This window comes from Molothrus ater, chromosome 19 (genome assembly GCF_012460135.2).
Source record: "Molothrus ater isolate BHLD 08-10-18 breed brown headed cowbird chromosome 19, BPBGC_Mater_1.1, whole genome shotgun sequence".
Lineage (NCBI taxonomy): Eukaryota > Metazoa > Chordata > Aves > Passeriformes > Icteridae > Molothrus > Molothrus ater.
The window spans coordinates 9,402,054-9,427,878 of NC_050496.2; the positions used below are offsets into that span (position 1 = coordinate 9,402,054).

The 25,825-nt window shown below is 40.0% G+C and overlaps 1 protein-coding gene across 2 annotated transcripts in view; it reads left to right on the forward strand.

Annotated features, from left to right (window-relative positions):
• Positions 1 to 24,363, forward strand: part of HELZ (helicase with zinc finger) — an 87,606-nt gene extending 63,243 nt beyond the window's left edge. For both annotated transcript variants that reach the window (XM_036394393.1, XM_036394395.2), the window contains exons 21-31: positions 749 to 977; positions 4,097 to 4,301; positions 8,335 to 8,386; positions 9,196 to 9,389; positions 11,782 to 11,989; positions 12,450 to 12,526; positions 12,732 to 13,308; positions 13,689 to 13,929; positions 15,089 to 15,593; positions 18,398 to 18,650; positions 21,759 to 24,363. In XM_036394393.1, coding sequence (XP_036250286.1) covers positions 749 to 977; positions 4,097 to 4,301; positions 8,335 to 8,386; positions 9,196 to 9,389; positions 11,782 to 11,989; positions 12,450 to 12,526; positions 12,732 to 13,308; positions 13,689 to 13,929; positions 15,089 to 15,593; positions 18,398 to 18,650; positions 21,759 to 22,090 — 2,873 coding nt within the window. In that variant the 3' untranslated portion in view covers positions 22,091 to 24,363. The remainder of the gene's footprint in view (positions 1 to 748; positions 978 to 4,096; positions 4,302 to 8,334; positions 8,387 to 9,195; positions 9,390 to 11,781; positions 11,990 to 12,449; positions 12,527 to 12,731; positions 13,309 to 13,688; positions 13,930 to 15,088; positions 15,594 to 18,397; positions 18,651 to 21,758) is intronic.
• Positions 24,364 to 25,825: the final 1,462 nt, after the last annotated feature.

The window sequence follows — 25,825 nt, forward strand, 5'->3', positions numbered from 1 at the left end:
AAAATAAATTGAGTGAAAATTGTGGAAACCAATAGGATTTTAACAGAATTTTAATGTTTATAACAAACTGATAGGTTTTAGAGTTCCAAATACAAGTGGAACAGAGCTTTAGCCTCAAAATGTTTTACTGATTATCTTTTCCATCTGTGGAATCTTTACTGATTTCTTTTCCATCTGTGGAATAAACTGCAAGGAGTCTAAAAATTTAGGTGTTTCTTCCTGAAATCACATTGATAACAAGGATTTTGTGTAGGCATAGCCTGTTGCTAGGTTGCACTTCTAGTCAGTAATAAACAAAGGCAGATGATAAAGTAACTGAGTGACAGTGAGTGGTTTGCTCTGTTTTTTCATGGTGGATATTAATGCATTTGAGAAATTTAAAAATATGAATCAAGAATGTCCAGAATTTATTTTTAAGGTAGAATAAATAAATTCAAGATTTGTTATTGACTCATAGGCAATACTGTAAAGATAATTACCATTTCAGAAAGTTCAGGAGTGATTAATATCAAGGTGAAAAAGTAAGTTTTTTAAAGAGGAAATATTCTTGTAATGGAATATGCTATTTATAGTGCATCTTTTAAAATTTTTAAATCTTATTATTCTTGCATAAAGCTCTTCATGCGAAGGGTAGCTATGAGTTCAGAACATCTAGGTGTGAAATCTGGCTGGCAAGGGCAGTGGTCTGGCCATGGTAGGAGCAGAAATAGCAACAATTATCTCAGAGATGTTTTTTGTTTCATTTTAGGAAAACAGTTCAGAGTTTTGTTCCTCAGCACAGTACGAACACGGCACACATGCAAACATAAGCAAACTCCAATTAAAAGGAAAGAGCAGTTACTGGAGGATTCAACAGAAGACTTGGATTATGGTTTTCTGTCTAATTACAAACTTCTCAACACTGCCATTACAAGAGCACAATCCTTAGTAGCTGTGGTTGGAGATCCTATTGCTTTATGTTCCATTGGAAGATGCAGGTACTTTCTCTATGTTCCTTGCTTAATCAGGGCTAAGGGTACTGGAAAATGGGTTTATTTGATGGATTTAGGAAAGTGAGGGCTGTCATCATGTGTAACAGGGAAAAATGTGAGATACCTACACCTGGCCATGGACAAATTGTCCTTTCATATATTTACAATTGCTCAGATTTTCACTTAACAATTGAACATGCTTAATTTTACTTTCTAATAGGGGTTTTTGTATACCCATTACAATTTTATATACAAATAAAGGTAATGCATAATTTGGAGTTTAAAATTGTGATTTGAATATTGTGGCAGTCATATGATGGTAGAAGACTTGAAAAACATTATTTATGTTTTGATAGGTCTTCATGACACTAGGAACAAACTCGTTAAGATTTGAGTAGATTTACATTTTATAGACCTAAATGAAGAAATGTGAAAAATGCTGAGATATGTAAACACTTAATGATATGTTAAAGGTTCCAACTTCTTGTTCTTCAAAGGGTTTTTTTCGATGGAGGAGCTGAAATTTTGAGATGATCAGAGATAAACCCTGCAGCTTATTCTCCAAGAGAGGAAACAGTGCACTGACTACATTATTAAAATAAAGCTAAAAATACATGTTAGTTGTTATATCTATGTTGTGTTCTACTTTCCTGAGCAATGCTTCTGCTGCTGTGCTGAAAAGGGATGTGATTTTCAAAGATTGCAGTTGAAAAAGCCAAATGGAATTCAAACCTTTGTTTACTGTATCTATGAAATATAACCTGAATTTCACCACTTCCCTGCTGGGGCCATGTCAGGAATGTCTGTACAAGAATGCAGGGATCTGCTTTAAATGGCTTCTAACATCTTACTGACAGAGAAATAATTGTGGGTTTAATTCACTTTTCCCTTACCTGGTTGAGTTTTTTAGGCAAGGGGTGGTTTATGTAATGAGCTGATGAGAAGGAGCCTCTGTGCCTCCCAAGTGCTCCTTCAAAGTATTTGAAATAGGGTGTGCAAAAACTTAATAAAATAAAAATATAGGCTGTCAGCATGGTAAATAAATTACAGTGCTGGCAGTTAAGGATTTGGTTTGCATTTTGAAGACCAGCAGCTGTTTATAGATGTAGAGCTGCTCCAAATTATAAAACTGAAAGATAATTAAGAAACAAGGAGCACTGGAACTTTATTAAGATGTATCTCGAGCTTTCCCTTTAATACACCATTGTCTTGTTTCACTGAATAATTGAACATTCACTCTTTGAAAATAGTGCTGGAGGGGCTCAGGGAGGCTGCTGGGAAGATGGTTCTTTTTTAGTCCAACAGGAGTAGAGAAGCCTGAAAGAAGTGACATTTCGTTAGGAAAACCAGACCTCAAAAAAGTTTAGAGTGTACTTGAATTTTATAAATATTCTAATACCTGTCAAAATGAGTCAAGACTGTAATGATAGTTGTAGAGAGCTTTGTGAAGTATGCCCAGGGTAATCATTACATTCCTGTGTGCTCCAGCTGGACTAGACAGAGCTGTTTTGGCAGACACCCCCTTTAAACTCCCGAGCACACTCAGAGGCAGCAGGGTTTTATTCTCTGTTCTTACACCCCAGAACAAGTGTTCCATGTGTAGAGAGACTGCTTGGGGCATTCTCAGCATTCTCAGCAAAAGTGGATGGGTCTCAGTGGATTTGGGGTACTTGGCAGTAGGTTTGTGACTGAATTGATTAATCAGAGGGAATTCCATCATTAAAGCATCCCGGTGATGCATTGAATTTTGGTTTTTAATTCTCATTTAAACCCTTGCAAGATCTATTTGCCTTAGAGCAAAATGCAGAAAAAGGGCCAACTTGCAGCCTGAATTTTAAAAGAGCATTTCTTGCCTCTATGAAATCACAACAGAAATGGGCTTTTAGGGAAAACAATTCTGAATTCTTAAAAACATCACTAGCATCACAGCATTCTTGCAAGACAGACATTTGTTCTTTCTCACAAAGTCAGCTACTCAGCAAAATGTGACACTGCTGCTACAATTAGTCTGCTGCAATCCCTCATTTTGCAGGTTTTGGGGAAAGAACAGAGCTTGCTGATAGGCCAGACCTTATTACTGAAGGGTGAACAAGCAGGAGTTATAGTCAAGCACACCTTTACCCTTGATATTTTTGAAAGAGACAGCTCAGTCAGGTTTGTTGGGGTTTTTTTTAAGTGACATCTTCAGACCTTATTAAATAACTTTTAAGCTTCAGTAACTTCACCCAAAAAGTTCCTTTGAGGTTAAAAAAAAAAATCATAAGTGTAAAATTTTGTGTAGACCCTGCTATGGATGTTAACAAAAAAGAGACTTTTCTTTTATATAGCAGTAGAAAGATATATCATGAGAAAGCAGAAGACAGGGAGGAATGTTCTTTTATTACATGGTTTGAAAAACCCCTTCATCCTCCAAAAAGTTGGAAACAGAATTTTCATAGACAAGTTATGCATCATCTGATGGTTGTTTTCCTAGCTCAAAAATACTTCTGTATGTACAGAAAAATCTGACACGCACTAAAGTTCATGCTTTTGTTTGTTTTCCACTAGAGGATCTCAAAGAATCTCTAGAAACTCCCCAAAATATTAATTTTCACATGCTTCTGAAGTGTTTCACAAGAGTGGTTTTGAGGGCATATCTGAAAACCCTTTGTATTTGTTTTTTGTTAGCTTTGGTATTTGTTACACTGAAGGATCTGCCTAAATTCAGAGAATGTTCTTGACATCTTCTGGGACTGAGAATCTGTGTAATTCCTGTCACTATTTGAGCTTCAGTAAATGCCTTAAATCATACATTCCAGAATTTTAAGCATGGAGTTGGCTGGTTTTGGTTTTCTAGGAAAAAGTTCTGAGTTGGAGCTGTCCATGGCATTAATACCAAACGTGGTACCCAGCCAGGGCTGTGACTGATGCCCATGGACAGAGCTGTGTGTGCATTTGGAGAGCCTGGGGAGCTCTGCACTGTGCTCTGGGGCTCAGCTGCAGGGAGCAGGCTCAGGGGGGATGGACTGGTGTGTAAAATCAGCACACACAAACAATAAAAGTGTCCCACGGTTACGTTCAATCTGTTTTCATTTTAGTAACAGCCACCGAGCTTTCCTCACTGTCTGTAAAAATCATTTCCATAGGAAATTCTGGGAGAGGTTCATTGCCCTGTGCCACGAGAATGAAAGTCTTCATGGCATCACGTTTGAGCAGATCAAGGCTCAGCTGGAAGCTCTGGAGTTAAAGAAAACCTACGTGTTGAACCCCCTGGCCCCCGAGTTCATCCCCCGCGCGCTGCGGCACCAGCACTCGGCCAACCCCAGCAAACAGCAGCAGTCACCTCCAAAGGTACAGACTTCTGGGGATGCCCTCTGTCAGCAGCTGGGAGGGAATCTGCAGAAATAACATGAAAGGTTTATGGAACAAGCTGTTTGTTTTAAAATTGCATCAGTGCAATCAGATATGAATGCAAATTCCAGAGGGATCCTCAGCTCTAGGCTTGTGTTATCATAAAGTTTTTAGCAATATAGCTTGGGGTTCTCCAAGCCTTGTTTCCTTACTGCAGCACCTTGGCTCACTCTGGCCTGTTCATTGGCAGTTTTGCAGTGACCCTGGAGCACTTCAGCCCTGGAAACTCGGGATTTAGAGATAAACCAGATTAAACCCTCTGAGCAAGAGCCAGTCCCTGTCCCAAGCTGTGCTCTGACTGTATCCCAAAAAACAACAGGTTGATACAGACAGTGGCAAGGAGTAAAAGAAGCCAACAAAATAGTAGCCAAAAGGGATTTGGTTTGGTCTAAAAACCATATTTAAAATTCAAGAACTTAAGTTATGTAAGATAATTTTTGATGTAATTAAAAATATGTTGTAAACTGGTTTATTGCATAGATTAGCTCAGTGATAATGTCCTTCAGAAGACCAGATTTCATTAGCATCAAGAGGACAGAAAGATAAAATTACCTCTGAGTGGTAATTTCATCAGCTCTTTTTATAAAAGCAGGTGAAGAAGTGATGAAAATACATAACTTCCCGAGGATGATAAAGAACAACACTAAATTTTAGAGCTTTCTTGGAGGGTGATATATTAGTAATGAATTCTGTTTTAATAATTCTTTGTAGTTTATATCAAAATCATTTGGGTTGTAATTTAATTAAATTGTGTTTAGAGATGGAACTGAAATGCAGGTTGTCAGCTTTGTGATGAACTCAGTGTACAGGAAGGAAGAACTGCACATATTTCCCATAGCTTTGCATTTTTGTTCCAGGCTGTATCATTGAAATGAAATTTTTGTGACAGGTTTTTTTAATACAAAGAGGAAAGCCTTCCCTTTGGCAGTCCTTCCCAAAAGGGAGCTTGTAAGGGAGAACATTTGGTTTCTTCATCAAGATGCATGCATTACTTTCTGAAACAAACACCAGATTTCTAAAGCTTCTAGTCATGTGTCAAAACACTGGGCCTACAGAAAACCAGAAATTACAAAATTGTCTTTAAAAGCCACTGCTGCACTCTCATTTTTCATGAGCTCTTCAGTCTTTTCCTTAATAATAGAATGTCATTATTAATACTTTTAGTTTCCTAAATGAAAAGAAAAAAGTACTTGAAAATGCAGCTATAGTACATTTAGAAAAAAAAGGGGAGTGAGTGTTGGGGAAAGTGAGAGTCTTGTAAGTAGACAGCTCTGTTTATTTTGCCTTAGTTTGTTGGTAAACTAAGCCCTTGTGCTGTTCCAACTGCCAACACTCTATTTTCATCTTAAGATCTGAAGTGTTTGAACCACCTGTATCACAATTCTAAATAAAATTTTCCCTCTGAATGCCACTGATAGGTAGTAAGTGTGTGCAGTAACACCACAGGTAATAATCAAATACTCTGAGAATACAGCTGGGATCAGGGATGCATTTCCCTTTGCTCAAGTTTTAAATGCAGATGGTTGGTTTTGCTTATTTTAGACATTCTAAGCACAGTATTTAACATTAAAAATGAAGGATTAAAACCTAGTGCTGGTAGTAAAATTTTGTAGCAAAAAAAAAAAGACAGTTTTCAGTCGTGTTTTGTGGTGAGTTTATGGACATTGTTCAAGTCAGGGCTTGTCTTTCAGATAGGCTGAAAAGTGCTTTTGTACAAGCAGCACTTCTTATTCAGCAGAATTGCTCCTGGATTTATGCAGGGGCATTAAAAACCTCTTTGCTGTTTAGATTTTAAAGAAGGGAAAATGTTTGAGTCTTGTCTGAGAGGCCAGCAGGCAGCATGGAGCTGTGAGTGCCTTGTGCCCTGTGTCTGTGGCTTGGCCAGGCATGGCAGTGGAAGGAGGGCTGGAGCTGCTTGGGGACAGCCTCTATTGAAGGTGATGATGTGGAAGGGGAAAGTTTCCAGAATTCAGAGTTTCCCTTGGGGTAGTTCACATACAGCAAATTAAGCTCTGAGTTTACAACTTTCCTACCTCCCACTTGCTGTCTGCCAGCTTTTGGTCTGGGTTCAGGCACTTAAAGCAAGGTGCAGCATCACCCCAGAGATTTCCTGCAGTCAGAGAGGATCACAGGTCAGGATGAATCTCTGGAGAACTCTCTCCACTCCTGTTTGTTGACTGAAGGGGGATCCAAGGAATGACAAGGCTGTTAACTGCCTGCACTCACCTAAATCTTGGTCTGGGCTTCCTCTGAGAGCCTTTATGTAATAGGGATTTTTATATTCCAAAAGTGGAGCCAGTTTTAGAGGAAACTGGGTGTATTTGTGCTCCAGTGTTGTCAGTCACCATCAGTTCTAGGGTAGGTTTGGGTATCCTGGGGATGGGTGGGGACATGAACCTTGGTGTGAAAATCTTTGAGAAATGACAACAATTGAGTTTCATAAGAGACTGTTATGAAATAGTAAAGCCTTCAAAACTGTGAGGAGAAAAAGAAAAAGGAAAGGCAGCAGCTCCTTTTGCCAACTTCCTGGTGGCCCCAGTTGACTTTTATTTACCAATCTGATCCTGGGACATACTGAAGCTCCCAGGGAGCAGGACAGCTCCTCTTACAAACTTAGGTCATTATTTTCTTACAAACTTATGTAAGTACATGGTATTGCAGTTTGAAAAATATGGCACCTATAAAATCCAGGTCTGACAGGTCAGAGCAGAGCTTTGTCAGACCTCTGCACATGCTGCTTGCCTCTGACATTGTAACAGATACAGAAATGCTCTTTGCTGGCCATGAGTGATTAAGGCTGCAGCTCCTCCACGTTTTCAGGCTGAATCTTTCTCTGCTTGAATAAACAGGCTTCCTTTGTTTAAGTGCTGCAATGAAAAGCAATTATTATTTTATTTTTCCATAATTCATTTTTCAAATGAGAGGAAAATTTGGAGACCAGTTCTTTAATCTGGTTTATGCATGAGTCAACATTGTCAAACAACCTGTCTTTGTAGCCTGACTAATTTGCTCAGAGTGCTGGAAAACTGCCTAGACTTATCTCCTGGGCAAGAAAAGTTTTGCAGCATCAAAGCGTTTCTAGATTTATTTTAAATTTCTGAACGTACTTAGGTCCAGATTAAGTAAAGTATTTCTGTGCTGCAAAGGACTTGAGAGCATGCTGGCAATGGAATATGTGCTCACAGTTTATGAATATTAACTAATTAGTTGATGCTGCAAACTCATGAGAAAAGTAGGAGGGATAACTCAGGTCTGTTAAAATCCTTTTCTAATGTTTCACCAAGGAAGGACAGTTTCCCCCAGCACTGGGCTTCTTTCCTCTCCTCTGCTGCCCTTTTGGGGAGCAGTCACAGAGGAGCCCCAGCCCAGAAGCTGATAAATGAGATGGGGCAGGGAGGCAATGTTTCATGGGGCTGGGTGAGCACCTGAGTAAAACTGGGGGCAGCTCCTTTGCCTTCAGCATTCTTGAGCTGGAACCTGGAGCAGAAAATGGATTTTGCTTCCACTGAAGCTGCCATGGCAGAGGAGTGCTGAGGGTTACATGGGTCCTGGGTGCTGCTCCTGAAAGAGGTGGGACAGTGGGAAATGTCCCACATCTTTCAGGAGCAGCACCCAGCACCCATGTAACCCTCATTACTCCTCTGCCATGGCAGCTTCAGTGGAAAATGGTGAGAAAAGAGACTCAAAATATCTGCTATAACTCTCTTTGCATCTGAAAACAGGCCTTGGAGAGGGTTTTCCCAGAGGGAGTTGTGATGACCCGCTGGTTAATTGAATTAGTGGTGTTTTATGTCCAGCTTTGTGAATTCATAGGCAGGTGGTGGAACTGGATGGTTGAATGTGTAGAATAAACTGTTGGGCTGACTCCATTCAAACTCTGTTTTATGTTTGATTATCATGTTCACTTGAAATAAAAAGCTTTGGTTTGTGTAAGAATGCAAAGATCACTATTATTGGTGTTTTTCCTTTAAAGGGCAAGGTGCATCATCATAACCAGAATGACCATTTCCCACCTGATGGAATTGGTGAGTGCCTCTGCAGTTCCTGGGGAATTCCTGAGCCCACTGAAGCTGCATTGAGAATCTGGTCTCTTCTCTGTTTGAAAGCCATTTACTTGTTGTTTGCATGTGGGAATCAGATCATAGACTGTTAAGTGGACATTTGATATTTCTGAGGCTCACCCTTTATATGTGTTGTGTGCACTTGTTTTAAAGTTTTAACACAAACACAGTTGTTGGCTTCTAAAAAAAATAGCTGTGTTTGAAATTCATCATGTACAGCCCTGTACCAGGGTATTTGCACTAGAAGGGTGTGGACATTATTTTGCATGCACTGCTTTCTGAGGTACTTTGAAGTTAAATTGTGCTGTCATACATCCAGATATTACTGATCATACCTTTGCAAGGTAGCATGCAACAGCTGAATAATTTTGTTATTAATTTGGAAGAGCATTAGTTTGGAGCTTGTCTTCCCTGCCAAAGGAAGGAGGGTTATTTTAGTTTTTGATGCAGTGTTTAACAGCTGCTCTGACTGTCAGCCTATTTAATTGGTTTGGGGCATTCTTTCATTAATGCACTTACCAGCTACCTGTTTCTCTGTATCTCAACTCGTGTTTTCTGCCTCTTCAAATTTTGCAAATGGAATACAGGATTTCATTAATGCTTTCTCTTGGTGTGTCAGACCTGTGCTGTTAGAGAGTTGCACACTTACTTTGTCAAGATAGATACTGTTAGGATGAAAAACCAAAGAAATGGTCATCTTCATGTTCTTTTTGTGTGTATAAATCTTCTTTTTTTGGTATGTATATATCTTTTATTTTTATCTTTATTTTCAGTTCAGCCCAATCCTTCTGTTCTAATTGGAAATCCTATCCGAGCATATACTCCTCCCCCTCCTCCTCTGGGACCTCACCCCAATCTGGGGAAATCTCCAAGTCCTGTTCAAAGGATAGATCCACACACTGGGACAAGTATTCTATATGTACCTGCTGTCTATGGAGGAAATATGGTCATGTCTGTGCCTTTGCCTGTAAGAATTCATTTTCTGTTTCTCCCCCCTTCCCACCTCAGTTATTGTGTGCACATAAATCTATGGCAAAATCAGATAGTGAATTTCTTGCAGCTTTTTTCAGCACTCCCAAATCTCTGGGCTTTGCTGGCTTTAGGAGTGGCAGTGCAGAGGACAAGCAGAAAATAAAGACCTGAAAGCTTTGCTCCCCCAAATAACTCCAGGCAGGCTAAAAGCAATTTCATGTTCATGTAATTTGTGTGTTTTAGGCACACCACTGGAATCTGTCTCATCTGACTTGAGACACCTGCCTCTGAATTATTTGCCTGGTTCAGTTCTTAATCATTGGAGAGACCTCAGTGATTCACACCAAGTTTGTTTCTCTTCATTGGCATCACACAGCCTAAATTACAAGTTTTGGATGTCTGCAGTGCAAGGTGTCTGAAGTGAAGTGATAAGAAAAATAAGCATAATGGGTTGTTTTTCCCTTCCAGAACCTCATAGTGAACCAGTTTCCTCTCCAATCCCTTCCCTTAATGACATTTGGGAACAGAATGAAGATCTCTAAGCAGGTCTTTTAGGCTACATTTATGCATGGGATTTTGGATTACAAATAAAACTGTCCCACCAAAATTTGCACACATTAAAAAAGCAGTCTCTGCTTTATTTTTACCCTTCACAGTCAACATATTCCAGGAGGAAAATGCAAGGAAAGAACAAAGGCTGCAGAAGCTTGTGGAGTAACATGTCTGTGTTGTACACAGCTCCTGAGGACCGTGGCAAGGATGTGGAACCCACACATGCAGATGTGTTTAATTCCATTCATATTGCTAAATGTTGGAATACAGCTAATTTGGTTTTTTCCAATAATTCTGAGTCCTCTGTTGTAATTTGGGTTATGGATGCTGAACAGGGGACTTGCTATATTTTCAGTTTTGTGTCTTAGATCAGCTGGCAGCTGTAAATTGGTTCTCTTTGCTAGGCCAAGGAATTTTCCTTTTTCCAAGCTTACTAGAAATCTGCATTTGATTGATAAATTTAAATGCAATGAGAAGGCCAGCAGCTGTATCTTTGTCATGCTTGCTCACATTATATTAATATCAAACCAAGGTAATTTAAAAACTCTGTCTTATTGTTCCAAGGTTAATATATTTTTTATGTCTTTCCAATGAAAAGAAATGTAATAAAAACAAGTATTTTGAACTCACCTTCCCTGAGGATGGATTTTTAAATAATTAAGTGGGAAGACTGAGGTACTAATGAGACTGCTACTTTTGAAAAGAAGCTTGGAGGTGATTTGGGGTTGTACAGATGCAATAGTAGCCTAAAGCTGAAGTTCAAAGTGCACATTTCAAGGGCAAATAGTAATTTAAAAAAAGAATTGGATGAAAGTTGTTACACTTGAAAGAAGCAGGGACTGCAGTAAAATGTGTTTATGTTGGTGGAAGATAAAATGATGTCTTTGTTTAATGCAGTTTCCATGGCCAAGGTAAAAGCTGGAGGAGGTGTCTGCTGCCATCACTAAAGGATGCTTTGACAGCCTCAGTGTTGGGGATGACTCCCTGCACTCTCCTCTTGTTCATAGGTTCCCTTCTTTTAACAAATTCCCTACAGGATGAGTTTGAACTCATTTGATGCAGAGCTGCCTTCCTTAGCATTCCTTTTAGGAATAAGCTTGAAGCCATTGTAAAAAATCCTGACGTTGTAGCTGCTTTCAGGAGGTGGATTTTGCTTTGACCCTGCAGTACACATGTCCTGTAGCACAGACACTTTGGAGTGGGATTCCCTGTGGGCACTCTCTGGATTCCACCAATGGTCCTGGGAGCTTCACTGAGTGTCCTGTGGGTGGCCCAGAATCCCAGCACTGGGTGCTGCAAGGTCCCAGCACTGGGTGCTGCAAGGTCCCAGCACTGGGTGCTGCTGCTCCTCACCTCTGAGGCTCCTGTCTTTGTCCCCTCTGAGCCACAGTACAATGTCTTGTAGCTACCAGGGGAAAGGGCTTTGGATTTGCTTGAACTTCACCCATTTCTATTTAATAGAGAAGGGTTTAATCTGAAGTTTATTAAACTATAATTTGTCCATCAGTCTTTTCTCTCTGAACTTAGAAAGCACTGGAACAAGAGTGGGTTTTGATAGAAAAATTTTTGCCCAAGGTTCTCCTCAAAAATCTGTGCCCTTGTTTTGCCTGCCCTTAGAGCTCTCCCCTCCCAGCACCAGCTGTAGTTGTGTGTGTAAGTGTGTCAGGTCATCTAATGCTTGAAAAACTCTTGTCACTGACCTAGTATCAGCATGCTTGTTATCACTGCCTTTCATTTAATGTACCTTAACAGATCACATCTCTCTCTTTTTTTTAATTTAAATTTAAATTTAAATTTAATTTCAATTTTAATTTTAATGTTTGTTTACCACACAGGTACCATGGACGGGGTATCAGGGTAGGTTTGCAGTCGACCCTCGCCTCATTACTCACCAAGCAGCCATGGCATATAACATGAACCTGTTACAGGCACACGGGCGAGGGTCCCCGATCCCCTACGGCCTGGGCCACCACTCCCCCGTTAGCATAGGACAGCAGCAGCTCCCACACCAGGACAAGGAGCAGCACGAACAAACTCGAAATGGTCAGTGCTGGGGATGGCTCTGCAAGCTGCTCTGCTCTGGGGGGAGTTTCTGCTTGAAATGGGATTGTGGAAAGGATTTCTTCCTCCATCCTTTCTGTCCTTCGTCCTTTCCTCCCTAATCAAGGGATCCACAGATGGGGGAAATAACCTGGGATTTGCCATTACAAATAACTGGGATGTTGTGAGAGGTGGGAAGGGCTGTTGAGGGTGTAATTGTTCCATTTCCCTTCCACAGTACTGCTGATGTTATTTGCAATTAAGCTGGGAGAACTACTTAGTGGTTATTAATGAACAAAGTGTAGGGATTAAAGGGAAAGTGTTATTTAGGTAGATGATACTAAATGTCTGTGGTGCTGTAAATGCCTTACTAATAAGTCAATTTTCTTGTGTCTGAGGGAAAAAAAAATCCCCAAAAAATAATTTTCCTATGGAAACGAAATAATTTTGTAAATATTTTTAGGTAAAAGTGAAAACACTGCTGGACCTGAAATCAATAAAATTCGAACACCTGAGAAGAAACCTCTGGAATCCAAGCAGGTGGGTTTCTCTTGTCTGGGTACCTGGTTGGGTTCATTTGTTTATTTTTTGGGTGTTTGGGTATTTTTGTTTGTTTGTTATTTCATACTCTCTCTTAACGAACTTAATCATTACGTTTAGTCATTCATTCATTTAGTCAAACCGAAATGTCTTTATTTCAATTTTTAAATGCAAATTCTCAAAACCTTTTACTCTCCTCCTGCAGGTTGATTTAGAAGCAACCCCTCAGCAGAGAAGCCCAGAGTCCCGTTCCAGTGTGGGTTACCCCAATGCTAAATTCCATCGCAAAGACAACCCCACCCCCAGGCAGCTGAACCTGCACCTGACCCCGCCCCAGTCCCAGTTCGCAGTTCCCAGCCGCCACTTCCAGCACCTCTCCCAGATCCCGAGGCAGCCCTACCCTCTGCAGCAGCAGCAGCAGCAGCAAAACCTCTTAAGCCAACAGCAAAATCACTTGCCTGAACAACCCAACCAAATGCCACCCCAGCAGAGCCAGGTAGTTCAGCAGCATAATCACTTGAATCAGCAGCCTCCACCACCTTCGCAGCTTTCCCCTGCTTTCCAGGCAGGCCCCAGCCAGTCCTTTTTTAATAATCCCATTCCCCACCGACCACATTCTCCTGCTGTAGATGCTGTGATTTCAGAGCAACACCCCCCACCTCTGTTACAAGAAGTCAGTAATCCTTTGAGGCCTATTGCACAGCACAACCCAGTTCTGCCAACCCACTTGAACAACTTCATTGAAGAGAATCCATCAGGAATGCCCTTAGGGGACACTTTAGGTAGGTGACTTTTCTTTATTTAAATTCAGAGTGTGCAATTATAACTACATTGAAGTGAATATGAAGGAGGTATTTACCTTTTTCAGGCATATTGCTCTGAATTGGGTCATTGTTGGGTTAGTTTCCATAAGTAATGTCATTGAGCATAATTTGCTGCTTGAGGCATGTTTGAATATTCAGCACTTTATTAGAAGATTCATGTTTATATGATTTTCCATATGATTTAAATAACCAGGTTATGCACTGCAATGCAGTTAGTGTATAATAGACCCTGGAATAAACTGTATAAAAAGTATTCTTTCTTTTTTTTTTTTTTTCTGACATAAAAATCTTTAAAAAGGGGCATTAGATAAATTTTTTTTTTAAAACTATTTTTATAGATCGTATGCATGGAAATGTAGCTTTGGAAACAATAAGGCAGCAACAACAAGCCAGGTTACAGCAATGGAATGAACATAATGCCTATCTCAGTCAAGGCACTATTCCATATCAACACCATCACCATCCTCATCTACCACATCTTCCTCAGCAACCAATTGGATTACATCAACAGCAGCAAGTTAGGGCAAACTGGAAACTTGCCAGTAATACAGAAGATGAAACAGAGGCAACATATTCAAGGTATTTGTTTACTGAGTCATCAGAGCTTGTGTAAAATTGAGCAGTGGGCACCTATCTGTAACACTGTGATCAAGTGCAAAGCACTTAAAGGTATTGCTTTTTGCTGCTGTTATTATGAAGGTTAAAATAGTTGGCAGGCTGACTTACAACTATGCTTTTATTATGTGTTATGCTTTATTCTGTTAGTATATTGGGTAGTAAAGCTGTAGTGGAAAAATATTTTTATGGAGCTTTTCAGTGCTGTATTTATGGAATGAGGAATGGATAGAGAGTAACAACCTTGTGTTTTTATGAAAGAGGTGTCTGAGTGTAGTTAAGGCCTATTTAAGTTGTAAATTCTTCAATTTGTAGTCGCAGTCTGAGATTTGTGTGCTTAAAAAGAAACAAAACAGCCCCTCCCTAAACACTGTTCCCCAGTGAAACCTGAACTTTTCTTCCTTTTCAAAAAGCCTTTGCTTTAAAAGCAGATTTAAAAAAAAAGCTTGTATTTGAGATGGAGCTTTAGGGGGCAAGAAAGGAAGCTGTTGAACATCAACAGAAAAATGGTTCCAGTGGTCATCAACTTTAATCATGTATATTGTAAAGGCTGGATTTTTAAATTGCCTCTGTTTACTGTCATCTCCCACTATGCTTTCTTTTCCATCTGGTTTGTTATAGCCATGGTAAAGCATCTAAATGACCTCTTAGCTGACTTTTTGAAGTGCTGAATTGAATTGACCTTTTGAAGAAGTTTAGAAATATATTGTGCAAGTGAGGGGAGTCCCTGATTGTTCTGGCTTTTACCTTGAAAGGGGTTAAAATTGTCTTTAACTATGTGAACTTTTTACTTTGTGTAGTAAAGCAGGAAATCCTTACCTTTAGTTGTCTCTTAAGAGATAACAAAAAATTGATTCTTCTGACTGGAAAGGAAATCTCAAGAGTTATTAAAACTTTGAGATGATTCAGGTGGGTATTTCATCCAATTAATCCTCTTGTGCCTAATTTCTGATTGCTCAGTCGCATCCTTTGAAGTTAGGGTCAGCAAGTGCAAAGATGAGAATGTTTAAATTCAGTGTTCTGTTCTCTGAGTTTTCTGCACCTCAAAAAGAGCGAGATTTCAGCAAAACTTCTTTTTTTTTTTTTTTCCTCTTTCCCTGCTGCATTTCTTGTGTTGGTGCAGATTCCAGGACTTGCTCCGGGAGCTGTCGCACCGCGATCCCAGCGAGAGCCGGGACGGCGCCGAAATGCCGCCCCCCCAGTCGAGACTGTTGCAATACAGACAAGTGCAGCCCCGGAGCCCACCAGCACTCCCTTCTCCTTCCTGCAACTCCAACCACTTCCCCAACTTCACTGAGAACAGCAGAGACATTGAACTGCCCACTAACCCAGCATTTCAGCAGCATTTACCCCAAATGTACAACCCCCCTTTCTCAATGCCATCCGAACACATAACCCCGTCTCCCTTGAAATACCTGCAACCTGATGGGTCCTGGACTTATGCTAACCTGCAGCAGAATCACCTCCTGGGGCAGGGCTTTCACTATGGAATACCTCCACTGCCCCACAGGTCGCAGCAAAGCCCTTTTATACAAATCCAGAACCATCAGCACGCAGTCGGTCAGGAGCCATTTCATCCACTCGCATCTCGAGCAGTTTCTGCTTCTTCGCTCCACAGCTTAGAAGAGGTGGGTGTTCTGTCTGCCCTGCACTTGTCCTGTCCTTGTAATATCAAATCGTGTTGTGAAGTGGTCAGGAATGCAAAACACCTCACACATTAAAAGCTCACAGTGGGAATTTCTGTGAGGTGGAATCGTTCTCTGCCTCTCTGCTGTTCTCCCTGAGCAGATCCATGGTTCTTGTTGCTGTAGGTGTAACGTTTTCTCTGCTCACTGGGAAGCCTTGGCTTTTGGAACATTACTCTGGGTTTTCATGCAGTCATTGCTCTGTGTCTGTGTGTCATTTATCTGCAGTGAAAAATCAAACACAGCCCAGGTGGAAGCTCTGGACAGTCAGCTGGGATCACCCAGCCAGTTGACTCAGTGTTGAGCTGTGAATGTGCTTGAGTTCCCTCTCATACGAGACCAGAGCTGTAGGGTTGTTCCAACATGGTCCAGAACCTGATTTCATAATCCCACCCTGCCTGCATTAATTTATTACAAAGCCATTCTGTATACTTTGAGGGCCGTGTGTTGGGAATCAGAGCCATCCAGCTGTGCTGCCTGAGGCTGGCTCCAGCACACCCTGCCACACACAGCTGGCTCTGTCCCTGTCCATCTTCTCTTGTCCTGGGCTCTGAGGGGGTGTGCCAGCACACACAGCTAGGACAGGTCATGTTTGGAACAGGAGGTTTTAATCCCTGTTGGAATCTGGGGTGCTGAGGAGTGTATGATGTGCAAACACAGAGTATCCTGGAGCCAGGTTGCATTCCAGGAATGTGAGAATTAATATTCTCACTGAGTGCATGTAATCCAATATTTGTACATAAGTGGCTTGTTCTGTGATGCATTTCTGTTAAGGTTTTTACAGAAGCTGGGGTGGGAGCCTTGCTCATCGCTGTTTCACACATTACATACTTAATTTGTTTATCAACTTCTGAAAACAGAAAATATTTAGTTTATGAGCCTGAGAAAAATAACTAAAATTGAATTTCAGTGCATTTTACAAATTTCTGTCTTACACAGATCCAGAGAGGTTAATGGAGTCCTCAGGCCCAGCCAGAGCTGTAGTAAGGTTTGAGTTTATAGACATTTAGAAATTTGCTGTCTCACTCCATTAAGTCATACCACCTTGTATAAAATCTAATACTTTGTGACAACAGTTAATGCTGTCAGTACAGCGGGATGTAGGAACAATGGCTTTTCAGCAGTAATAAACCAATAAATATTCCTATAGAGCTTGTGACAGTTCCTGCTATCTGAAGACAAATAGAGTGAGCCTTTATGTAATTAGTGCAAATTCAGTTTAGTTCTTATTTCTTCTTCCTTTCAAAATATGTGACAGAAATGCCAAATGCAGTAAAAGTGTTACAAGACAGGGACTTACTTACAAACTTTCCCAAACTGCTTCTTCAGCTGGTAGGTAGGACTGAAAGCACAGAGAAATCAAAATGGGGTTTTAGGTGTGTTTTTGACAGACAAGGCACTTGTCAGGGCAGATTTCTTGACTTTTGGTATCCTTACTAAACTGTTTCCTCAATCACTATTTAGAAAGCTGTTAATTGACTTGGTACTTGAAAGCTTTTGCATGTGTTTAGTCAAACCAGATTTGAACTGCACATCAAAGGGAATACTGGAGTTATTCTGTATGGTTCTGTACTTGCAAGTGTCCAGAGCTTTGATAAATTCCTGATTGCTTACCAAAATAGCCCTTTTAAACTCAATGAATGTATACTTTTTGGGTTGATTTGGGCAGTAATTTATGAAATTTTGGTTTTTTTGTTTGTTTGTTTTGTTGTTGAAGAATTTCCTTAGGGGGATGTCAGGATATCCAAGTGTTGATCCCTTAATTGTGGCAACAGAAATAAGATATATAATAAGAAGTTTCCTTTCATGCACTTTTTTCTCCTGTCTATTTTTTATAGATGATACAGTAACAATAGCTGGATTCTGCAAGCAAGTTGTTTGATGTTTCTTTAGCTAATTTCTTGTGATGTTTCATTAAGATTTTTTTTTCCCCTTTACCAAGTCTTGATTTACCTCTATGACTTTTCTGTTATTGGTGCTCTTGTTAGTCAGTGCAGATGGGTGTAAATACTGTATTTATGGTTAAAAATAAACTGTAATACAGGAGACTTGCTTTGAATCTTGAGAAAGCTTAGAGGGCCCTTAAATCTGAACTCTTGAAGCCCACAGGTTAATTGATGGAGCTCCTGCCCTTTACATCTGCATGATCTACAGGGTTTATGCAAGCAAGTAATTTCTGTGGTTTCAGATAAAATTCTCTGCATTATTTCTCCTGAGGGCACTTGCCTCTCCAGAGGATTTGTTTTGTATGTACAAAATCCAGTATATAAATGTATCCTGCTTACCCAGATCCTGGTGTACAAGTCACTAATTTATCCTTTGCAAAAGGAAAAGCCATTTTTTTCCTGACTGCATTGTAAGAACATTTTTTCTTGCTCTTCTGTGTTTCTGTGCTTCCTTTGCTTCATCTGTAAATGCTGGGTATCTTCCTCCTCACTGTGTGATCCAACACCCACGTAGGAGTGTGAGATATAAAGGTTGATAAGAATTAAGAAATCCCAGTTGATGTTCTTTGCACTTCCTTTAAAATTCTCTATTTTGTGTGATCAAAATATGTTATCAGTGACTGCAGTCTGCAACATATAACTTGAAATGTGTTAGTATTTTGGAAATGCAAAGAACTAGGGGTTTTTTGGTAAGGCATTTCAGGGGAAGTATTGAATGGGAAAATAGTGCTTGATACATGCAGTTGAATCAAAAGAGCAAAAGGCTATTTTATGGTTTGTTTTTTTTTCTTTTGTTCACAGTATGAACCAAGAGGACCAGGCAGGCCGTTGTACCAAAGAAGAATTTCCTCTAGTTCAGTCCAGGCTTGTTCTGAAGAATTAAGCACTCCTCAAGACAGTCTTGGTCAGTGTAAAGAGCTTCAGGACCACAGTAACCAGTCATCATTCAACTACTCCTCCCCTGAGCTGTGGGTGAACTCCTCCTCCTCTGCCCCGTACCCAAACATTCCATGCAACGGAGCCAGCAGAGCCGTTCCGCCCCGGGAGCTGCTAGGTGGGTACAGCTCAGCTGCTTCCTTCCCACAGCCAATCCAAGCAAAGGCTTTTGAATTATTTGTTGTTTCAGTTGTTATAGGTTTGCTTGGAATAATCCCATTTCTTGGTGACATCCTGCTCTTCAGCTAAAGAAGCATTGCTGCTTCTTAGGCTTCTCCAAAAGCTCCACTAAACCCAGAAAGTCTCTTACAGTGGCTTCAAGTGCAGCTGAATTTGTGCTGGAGGGAGCTAAGGGGACTGGTAGGATTTATTTGCAAGATAGATTGATTGTTTCCAGAATCAGTGATATTTTGTGTTGGTATTACAGTCTGAGGGAGCAACACATAAACTGAATTAGTGCTCTCAGCGTTTCTCTAGTAAATTCTGGTACTTCATCAAAGGAGTGACGAGTTTAAATTCTCCCTCACCGTGGAAGAATCTCAGTGGAATGTGGCTTCCCTGGTGGTAGCAGCAGTGCTGATTGATTGAGCAGACAGAAACTAAATTAACTTTTCAGAGATGAAAAAAAAGCTGCAAGGAGAGAGCTGGAGCAGTTCTTCTGTTTTCCGTGTTTCCTGTGTTTATGAAAAACAATATTACCAGGTAGTACAGTTTCTTCACTGTGATTTTGCTTTAAGAATCTCTAGTGGTAATTTAAAAACAAAATGAATAAAAATGCAAACAGTATTCCAGTGTGGATATTAAAACCACTTAATAATGTGGAAAAATATTTATAAGCTGGTTTTATTGGCCTTAAAAGATTTAATTGCTTTTCACCAAACTTTATAAACGTAAAACATCTTGTAATTTCATAGTAATTCTGAAGTAGGAACATGCAGAGTAGAATGAATGAGAAAAGCTCTTTATATCAGCGACAGCACTCAAGAATTAAATTCCTAATGTGCCTTTTAATTTCCAAAATGTGAAAATGTTATTTTGCAAACCCATATTTATGGCAGCATCTTTCATGCTGAGTTCAAAGCTTCAAGCTCAGGGCACCTCCTTCAATCTATTTCTATTTTTACTGAAAATCAAGGAGCTGAATGCACAGCATTATGTGGCATTCATCACTGAATTGCTCACACAGAGTTGCTCTCCAAACTCTGTGGTTATTTAAGAGGAGCTCAGGAGCCCTGGCACATTTGGGTTGGGATCAGCCAGTCCCACATTTCTTTGCTTTAATGAAAAGCTTGAGAACCTGTTTGTGAGTAAAGTCCTCAGAGGACAGATGTGTATGTAAAAAGTGCCATATACACACATTTGCTGTCAAGTACTGAATTCTAAGTGAAAATACCAAGTTCTCACTGGTAACTGCATTTGCAGTGAAATGTTTTTTATTGTAGTTAAGCATGGTTTCTGTTTTGTCAATAAATGTATATGAAACAGAGCCTGTATCTAATGGTTCATGCAAACACATCTCCATTTTATGGCTGCTGTGGCTTTCCACATTTACAGCTCACTGCCTGTGATCATATTTACAGCCCAAATGTGTTTTATGGAGCTAAGGGTTAATGACCAGTAACTGCTCTGTTCTCATTACTGTTGGTTTTTAGCCCTGAAATAAAACCCCATGAGAATGTGATGCTGTGAAAGTCCTGTCCCTGTTTGAGAGGGAGTGACCCTGACTCCAGACTCTTCAAGGGCTGATGCACCAGGAGTGGCTGTGCCACCAGTGTTGGGTTGGGTCAGGAGGGATTCATGGAGCACAGGGAGAGCTGCTGTCAATTCCTCTGGCTTATTCTATGCAGGCACTTCCCAGAATTGCAATTTGAGAGTTTGGTATGCATTGCTTTTTCTGTTCATGGAAAGAAAATTATTTAAGTTCTCATTCAAGATGTGTATTTCATATTTTTCCTTCTGTTAGACACCTCTACCACACACAGCTTTCACCTCTGGCCCTGCTTGTCATTACTTGTCTTCTCTTGAGTGCTGTGGTTATTTTGGGAGGTTTTTTGCTCATGTTCTGTGTTGTTTGTTTTTTGTTGAATCATAGCAACCCTAGCAAAATTGCTTTGCTTGTGTTCTTTCAATATCCATTCTTCTATGGGTTGGTTTTGGGGTTGTTGGGGTTTTTTTGTTTTATTTTTTTTGAGGTTTTTTTTTTTTTAGTGCTCTATTAAAAGCAGAAACCTGTGTGTGACCCTTCCAGTGAGAAGCTTTATGTTTTTCTACTTTTGCACTCATTTGTTGCTACATTTTTGTAGATGCACTTTAAAAAAAAACCATTCTATGATTAAAGACTGAAATAATTACAGAATATATCCGTTGCCCAGTTCCTAGACTGTTGCAGATAGAACATGGAGCTGTGTTTCTGTGTAGTGTCTCTCTGGCTGTGCAAGACAGCAGAATTCTCCAGACAAAAGTAAGGGACCTCATTAGGATTCAGGAAATCAATTTGAAAGCAGTTTTATACCTATGGTTTAAAGCACCATTTTTTCTGATAGTTACAGGAGTTGTTAAATGTGGAGCAAGAACATATCAATTAGCAAGAATGCATTCAGCCTGAAATACCAATAATTAGTTGGTTGGCATTCAGGACTCTGAATTGCTGTTGGAGAATGAATTATATATGGTGCTGTAAATTTTAATTTTAGCCTATTAAGCTGTAAAGCAAGAAGAATGAAATACTCTTTGTGCTGTCTCAGTGGATAAAGTGCTTAAATTAGAGTAGATCCCATTGGGAAGCAGCTTCCCTTCAGTGCACCCGGAGAATCTGCTGTGCGGAATTGCAGGTTTGGGGTTGCAGCTGTGGGGTATAAACACATGGGGGATGGGCTTAGTAATGGCACTCTTGTGCTGCTGCTGCATGCTCCAGGAGCAGGGAATGAAGTTAAATACTTCAAGGCCAGGCTGGATGGGGCTTGGAGCAAGCAGCTCTGGTGGAAGGTGCCTGTGGCCGGGGATGGAGCAGGATGAGCTTTAAGATCCCTTCCAGCCCAGCCCATTCTGGGATTGTGTCATTCTGTGAACTCCATTTTCAGAGTGACTAAACACAGCAGATGGCTGCTGTGGGAGGAGGTTACCAGAGGGGTGGGGTGGTGGCAGCTTTGCCTTTGGGCTTCTTGCTGCAGGTGGATTGGCTGAGTCAGAGCCATTCTTTGCTCCAACTCCGCTTTCTCCTTCGCAGCTCCCCCGAAGGCGGCCAAGCCCCCGGAGGAACACCTGAAGGCTGAGAACATCCAGCTCTCCAACTCCTTCAACTACAACGTGCTCCAGCATCTGGGCCAGTTCCCCCCTCTGATGCCCAACAAGCAGCTGGTGGAGTCCAACAGCAGCAGCCCCCAGCCCGCGGGCGGCACCAAACCCGTCATGTCCTACGCCAGCGCTCTGCGGGCTCCCCCCAAGCCCAAACCTCCTCCTGAGCAGACAAAAAAGAACAGCGACCCCCTGTCCTTGTTTCAGGAACTTAGCCTAGGTAGTTCATCAGGTAGCAATGGCTTTTACTCCTATTTTAAATAATCAGATTATTTTTTTTAGAGAGAATTTAATTTTTATTTGTGTCGGTAGATCTAAGATAGTTGGGGCTTCACCTGTAGTTGCAAATATTCCCTTTGTTTATATTGGTAAATATATCCTCACTTAATTGCTTTGCTGCTAGACTTGCAACTAATTTTTTTTTTTATTATATTCCATTATTTTGCATTTTTTGATGTGGGTCGGGTTTTTGGAAGCTTTTCTGTAGGAAGACACACACGTGTTATTTTTTAATTTGTGTAATGTTAATGATATGTTGCATTAAACTAGCAGCTGAGAGATTACCTGTACAACTTGAAAAAAGGAAAAAAAAAAGGAAAAAGAAAAAAAAAAGGAAAAAAAAAGTTTGTCTAAATTGTATTTAAGAAGATTGTAAGTAGCATTTACATTTATTCAATAACATTAGCATACTATGCTGGGTTTCTGTACCAGAAATGGCCAGTTAATGTAAAAATGTATGTTATTTCTGCTTACATTCATTTAATTTTTTTTTTTTTAATAAAGGTGCAGCATCTTCTAAATAATTTCAGTTTTATCAGCTTTTTTGTGAAGGGATGCTGCATTCTCAGACTTTTATAGTTTTAGATTCTGTATGATGTGGTATTGTATTTTCCATCCACCGTAGGGTAAAGTAAAGGCATTCTTTGCAGACACCTATGCCATTGTTTCGAAACATTCAGATAAAAGTATTGGTATACTTTGAAAAAATAATAAAAAAATAGAAAAAAGAAGAAAAAAATTAACAAAAAACCCAAAAAAAACTCTACATTTTATTTTTGGACAAGCTAATAATATAAGCTTGTTTGAAAAGTTAATTTGATAGGTTTTTTAAATGAATCATGAAGCTGAAAATAAATTTTTAGGTATGTTGGTGCTTAGTAGATTTAATAACTATTTTAAAAAAAATGCGTGAATTTAGTAAAATACTTTTTTGTTTGTTTGTTTAATTTTTTTTCCACTATGCATGTGTAAATGTTTGTAATCTGGCTTTTTCCTCCCCTCTTCTCCAGTGGTATAAAGAATTGTGCCGCTTTAATTTTTTTTTTTTCCGGTAAAACTTTTGGTACATTATTTGATGTTTACATTAAAATGTGACATTATACAAGGAAATTCAGATATTTTGCTAACTGTTTTGTTTGAGGAACATCATTAAAGAAGAGATTTAATGTTTGTCAAAGCTGTATCCAAATTAATCGAAATCTTCTGGGGATCAGAGTGGTTACCAGGTTGTTTATCTCCGTGAACCTGGCCCTTAAGGAATCCAGTCTGAAAAATTAATTATGGGATATTAAAAAAAAATTAAAGAAACAAATGTGAATGAAATTCAGAAGATAAAAACTTTGTGGATAAAGATTTCTGGTCTTGCACACTGTCCCTGCTTTGTGGCTGGGGAGCTCCAGAGGGGGGTTGTAGAGTTTGTCCTTTATTTCTCCTTAATCTCCTTTTTACACTTGAAGTAACTTTAAATCTGGGAACTGGTTTACAGGGATGAGCTGGGTGTAGTTCAGAATTCCTCCACTTATTACCTGTGAGAATTGAAATTTTAGAGCTGTGACGGGGGTGAGTTCAGATTTTTACAGCTGTCCATGGGACACCTTGCTGGGGAGCAGTGGCTCTGCTCTGTTCAATCAGATTTTTGCTCTAATTACAATCAATCAGGTTCATTTTTTTTGCATTTGACTTCATGTGTTAAGACAAGGGTCATTATGTAATGGGGTTGATTTAAACTCAGTACACTGCAGAGGTTTGCATATAAATTTTTTATTATAAATCTTTGCTGGGTTATGATTCAGAAACTTATCTGAAAACTTTTTTCCTTCTTTTTGCTGTAAAGCAAAGCTCGTGTAACTCCTTAATTTATTTCCTAATGTTATACCAAACAAACAATGCTGGGGAGGGGACAGCCCCTGCCAAGTTCTGCTCAGCACTTCAGCACAGGGCACGGAACCCAGACGACCCAAAACCGAGGAGAGGCCAAATTCTGCAACCTTGAATCAAGCAAAGCTGCTGTTAAATGGGTTTTTGCCAAGCTGCTGGCTGCAGGAATGGGAAATTCACTGGCAGAGCTGAGGTGGGATCCAGTGGAGGGAGGAACAGGACTGGCAGAGCAGAGATGGATCCAAAGCACTTCACGTCCCCAAGTCAGCATTTTGTAATTTCAGGGGTTTCAAAGTCTCTCAGTTCTATGGAGCAGCCTTTTGATTCTGTTCACCATTTAATATTGAATATTAAACTAATAAACACCACTTGTTAATTTACTGTTATCTGTCAATCAGTTAAGGGGGAGATGGTTGCATCTCACCACATTTTATCCTGTTTTACACTGGTATTTTATCTACACTGAAAATATTACAGATAAAATCCTATTTTCTCTCTGATTTAGAATTTCAGTTCTTTGACTTTATGAAGACCCCAGCTGGTTTTGGTGCTAAATTTTCATAAGTGCTCTCACCCAGGAATTTGAGGATGATATGATAGAGATGATCTGACTTAACAGCTTTGGCATGAATCATTTGGATTTCTTAGAGTTAGTTTTTTTCCAAAAGATTTTATATTTTTGGAATGTCTTGTCTGGCCATTGTATGTCACATAAACAGCCCTGAGTGAGATCTTTGGTTTTTGGAGCAAATTATCCAGTATTTATTGAAGTCATGTTTAGAAAACCCCAAAACTGTATTTTCAACTCTCCTAGGGCTTCAATCAAACTCCTATTAAAATGAAATTAAGCCTTACAGATGGCTCCAGTGGGCACTGCCCAGGCTGCATTGTAAATATGGACCTGTTGCAGTTACAGGGAAAATTCAAAATTGAATGTGTGTAAATTATCTCAATTTGGGGGAAATGATTGGAGGCTGAGGCATATGCACCCACTCGGTATTTGGCTCCTTGACTTTTTTTGTGCTTCTGTTACTGCCAAATCCCATGCTCCTTGTCCAGGAATAAACCCCCCACTGTTGTCTGTGGAAAATTTAGTAAGCTTGTATTTGATATCAAGAATAATTCCTGGTTTTATTTTCTATAATTCCAGTTTTTGATGAGAAAAATCTGGATGCCTCATGGGAGGTTGTCAGGATAATAAGAACTAATGAAGAATGAAGGGAAAGATTTAAAAAAAATAATTATTTTGATTTTAAGAAAAATATTTTTTTTTACAATTCAGAGCCAGAGCCCAGAGGAGTTCACAGGGACAATTCCCCTCCATCCCCCTTTGTGCTCATGTGGCAGCTTTGTGTTTCCAAAGACAGCTCATAAATTGCTGTTTGGCATAAAGCTGCCTGCATAGAACCAAGGCCCCAGCATCCATATTTCCTCCTGGAGGTTGTCATCTGATACAGTTTGTCCTGGATTTTTAATTGTGTGGGCTGTGGTGCTGCTGACCCTTTGCAGGATGTGAGTCCTGCCACTGACTGCGAACCCTGCGAGTGCCATTCCCTGCTTGATTAATTAATGTTTTGTTCCCACATTTGTCAAGTTCAGCTGGTTTTTTTGCAGAGATTGTGCTCCATAAGCAATTCTTTTGCTATGTTTGTAGTACCAAGAGCAGTGTTTGACCACTCCAGATTTTCTTTTTAGACTGAGCTAAGGCATATCAGAACCTGCACATTTCCAGGGCAGCGAGCCCACGGTGCTTCACGCTCTGCCCATATCATCCTTCAACTCATTTGTTTTGTTAGTTTTTAAAGGTTCTAGTTTTCCTAGAAAAACTGCAGACAATTAACT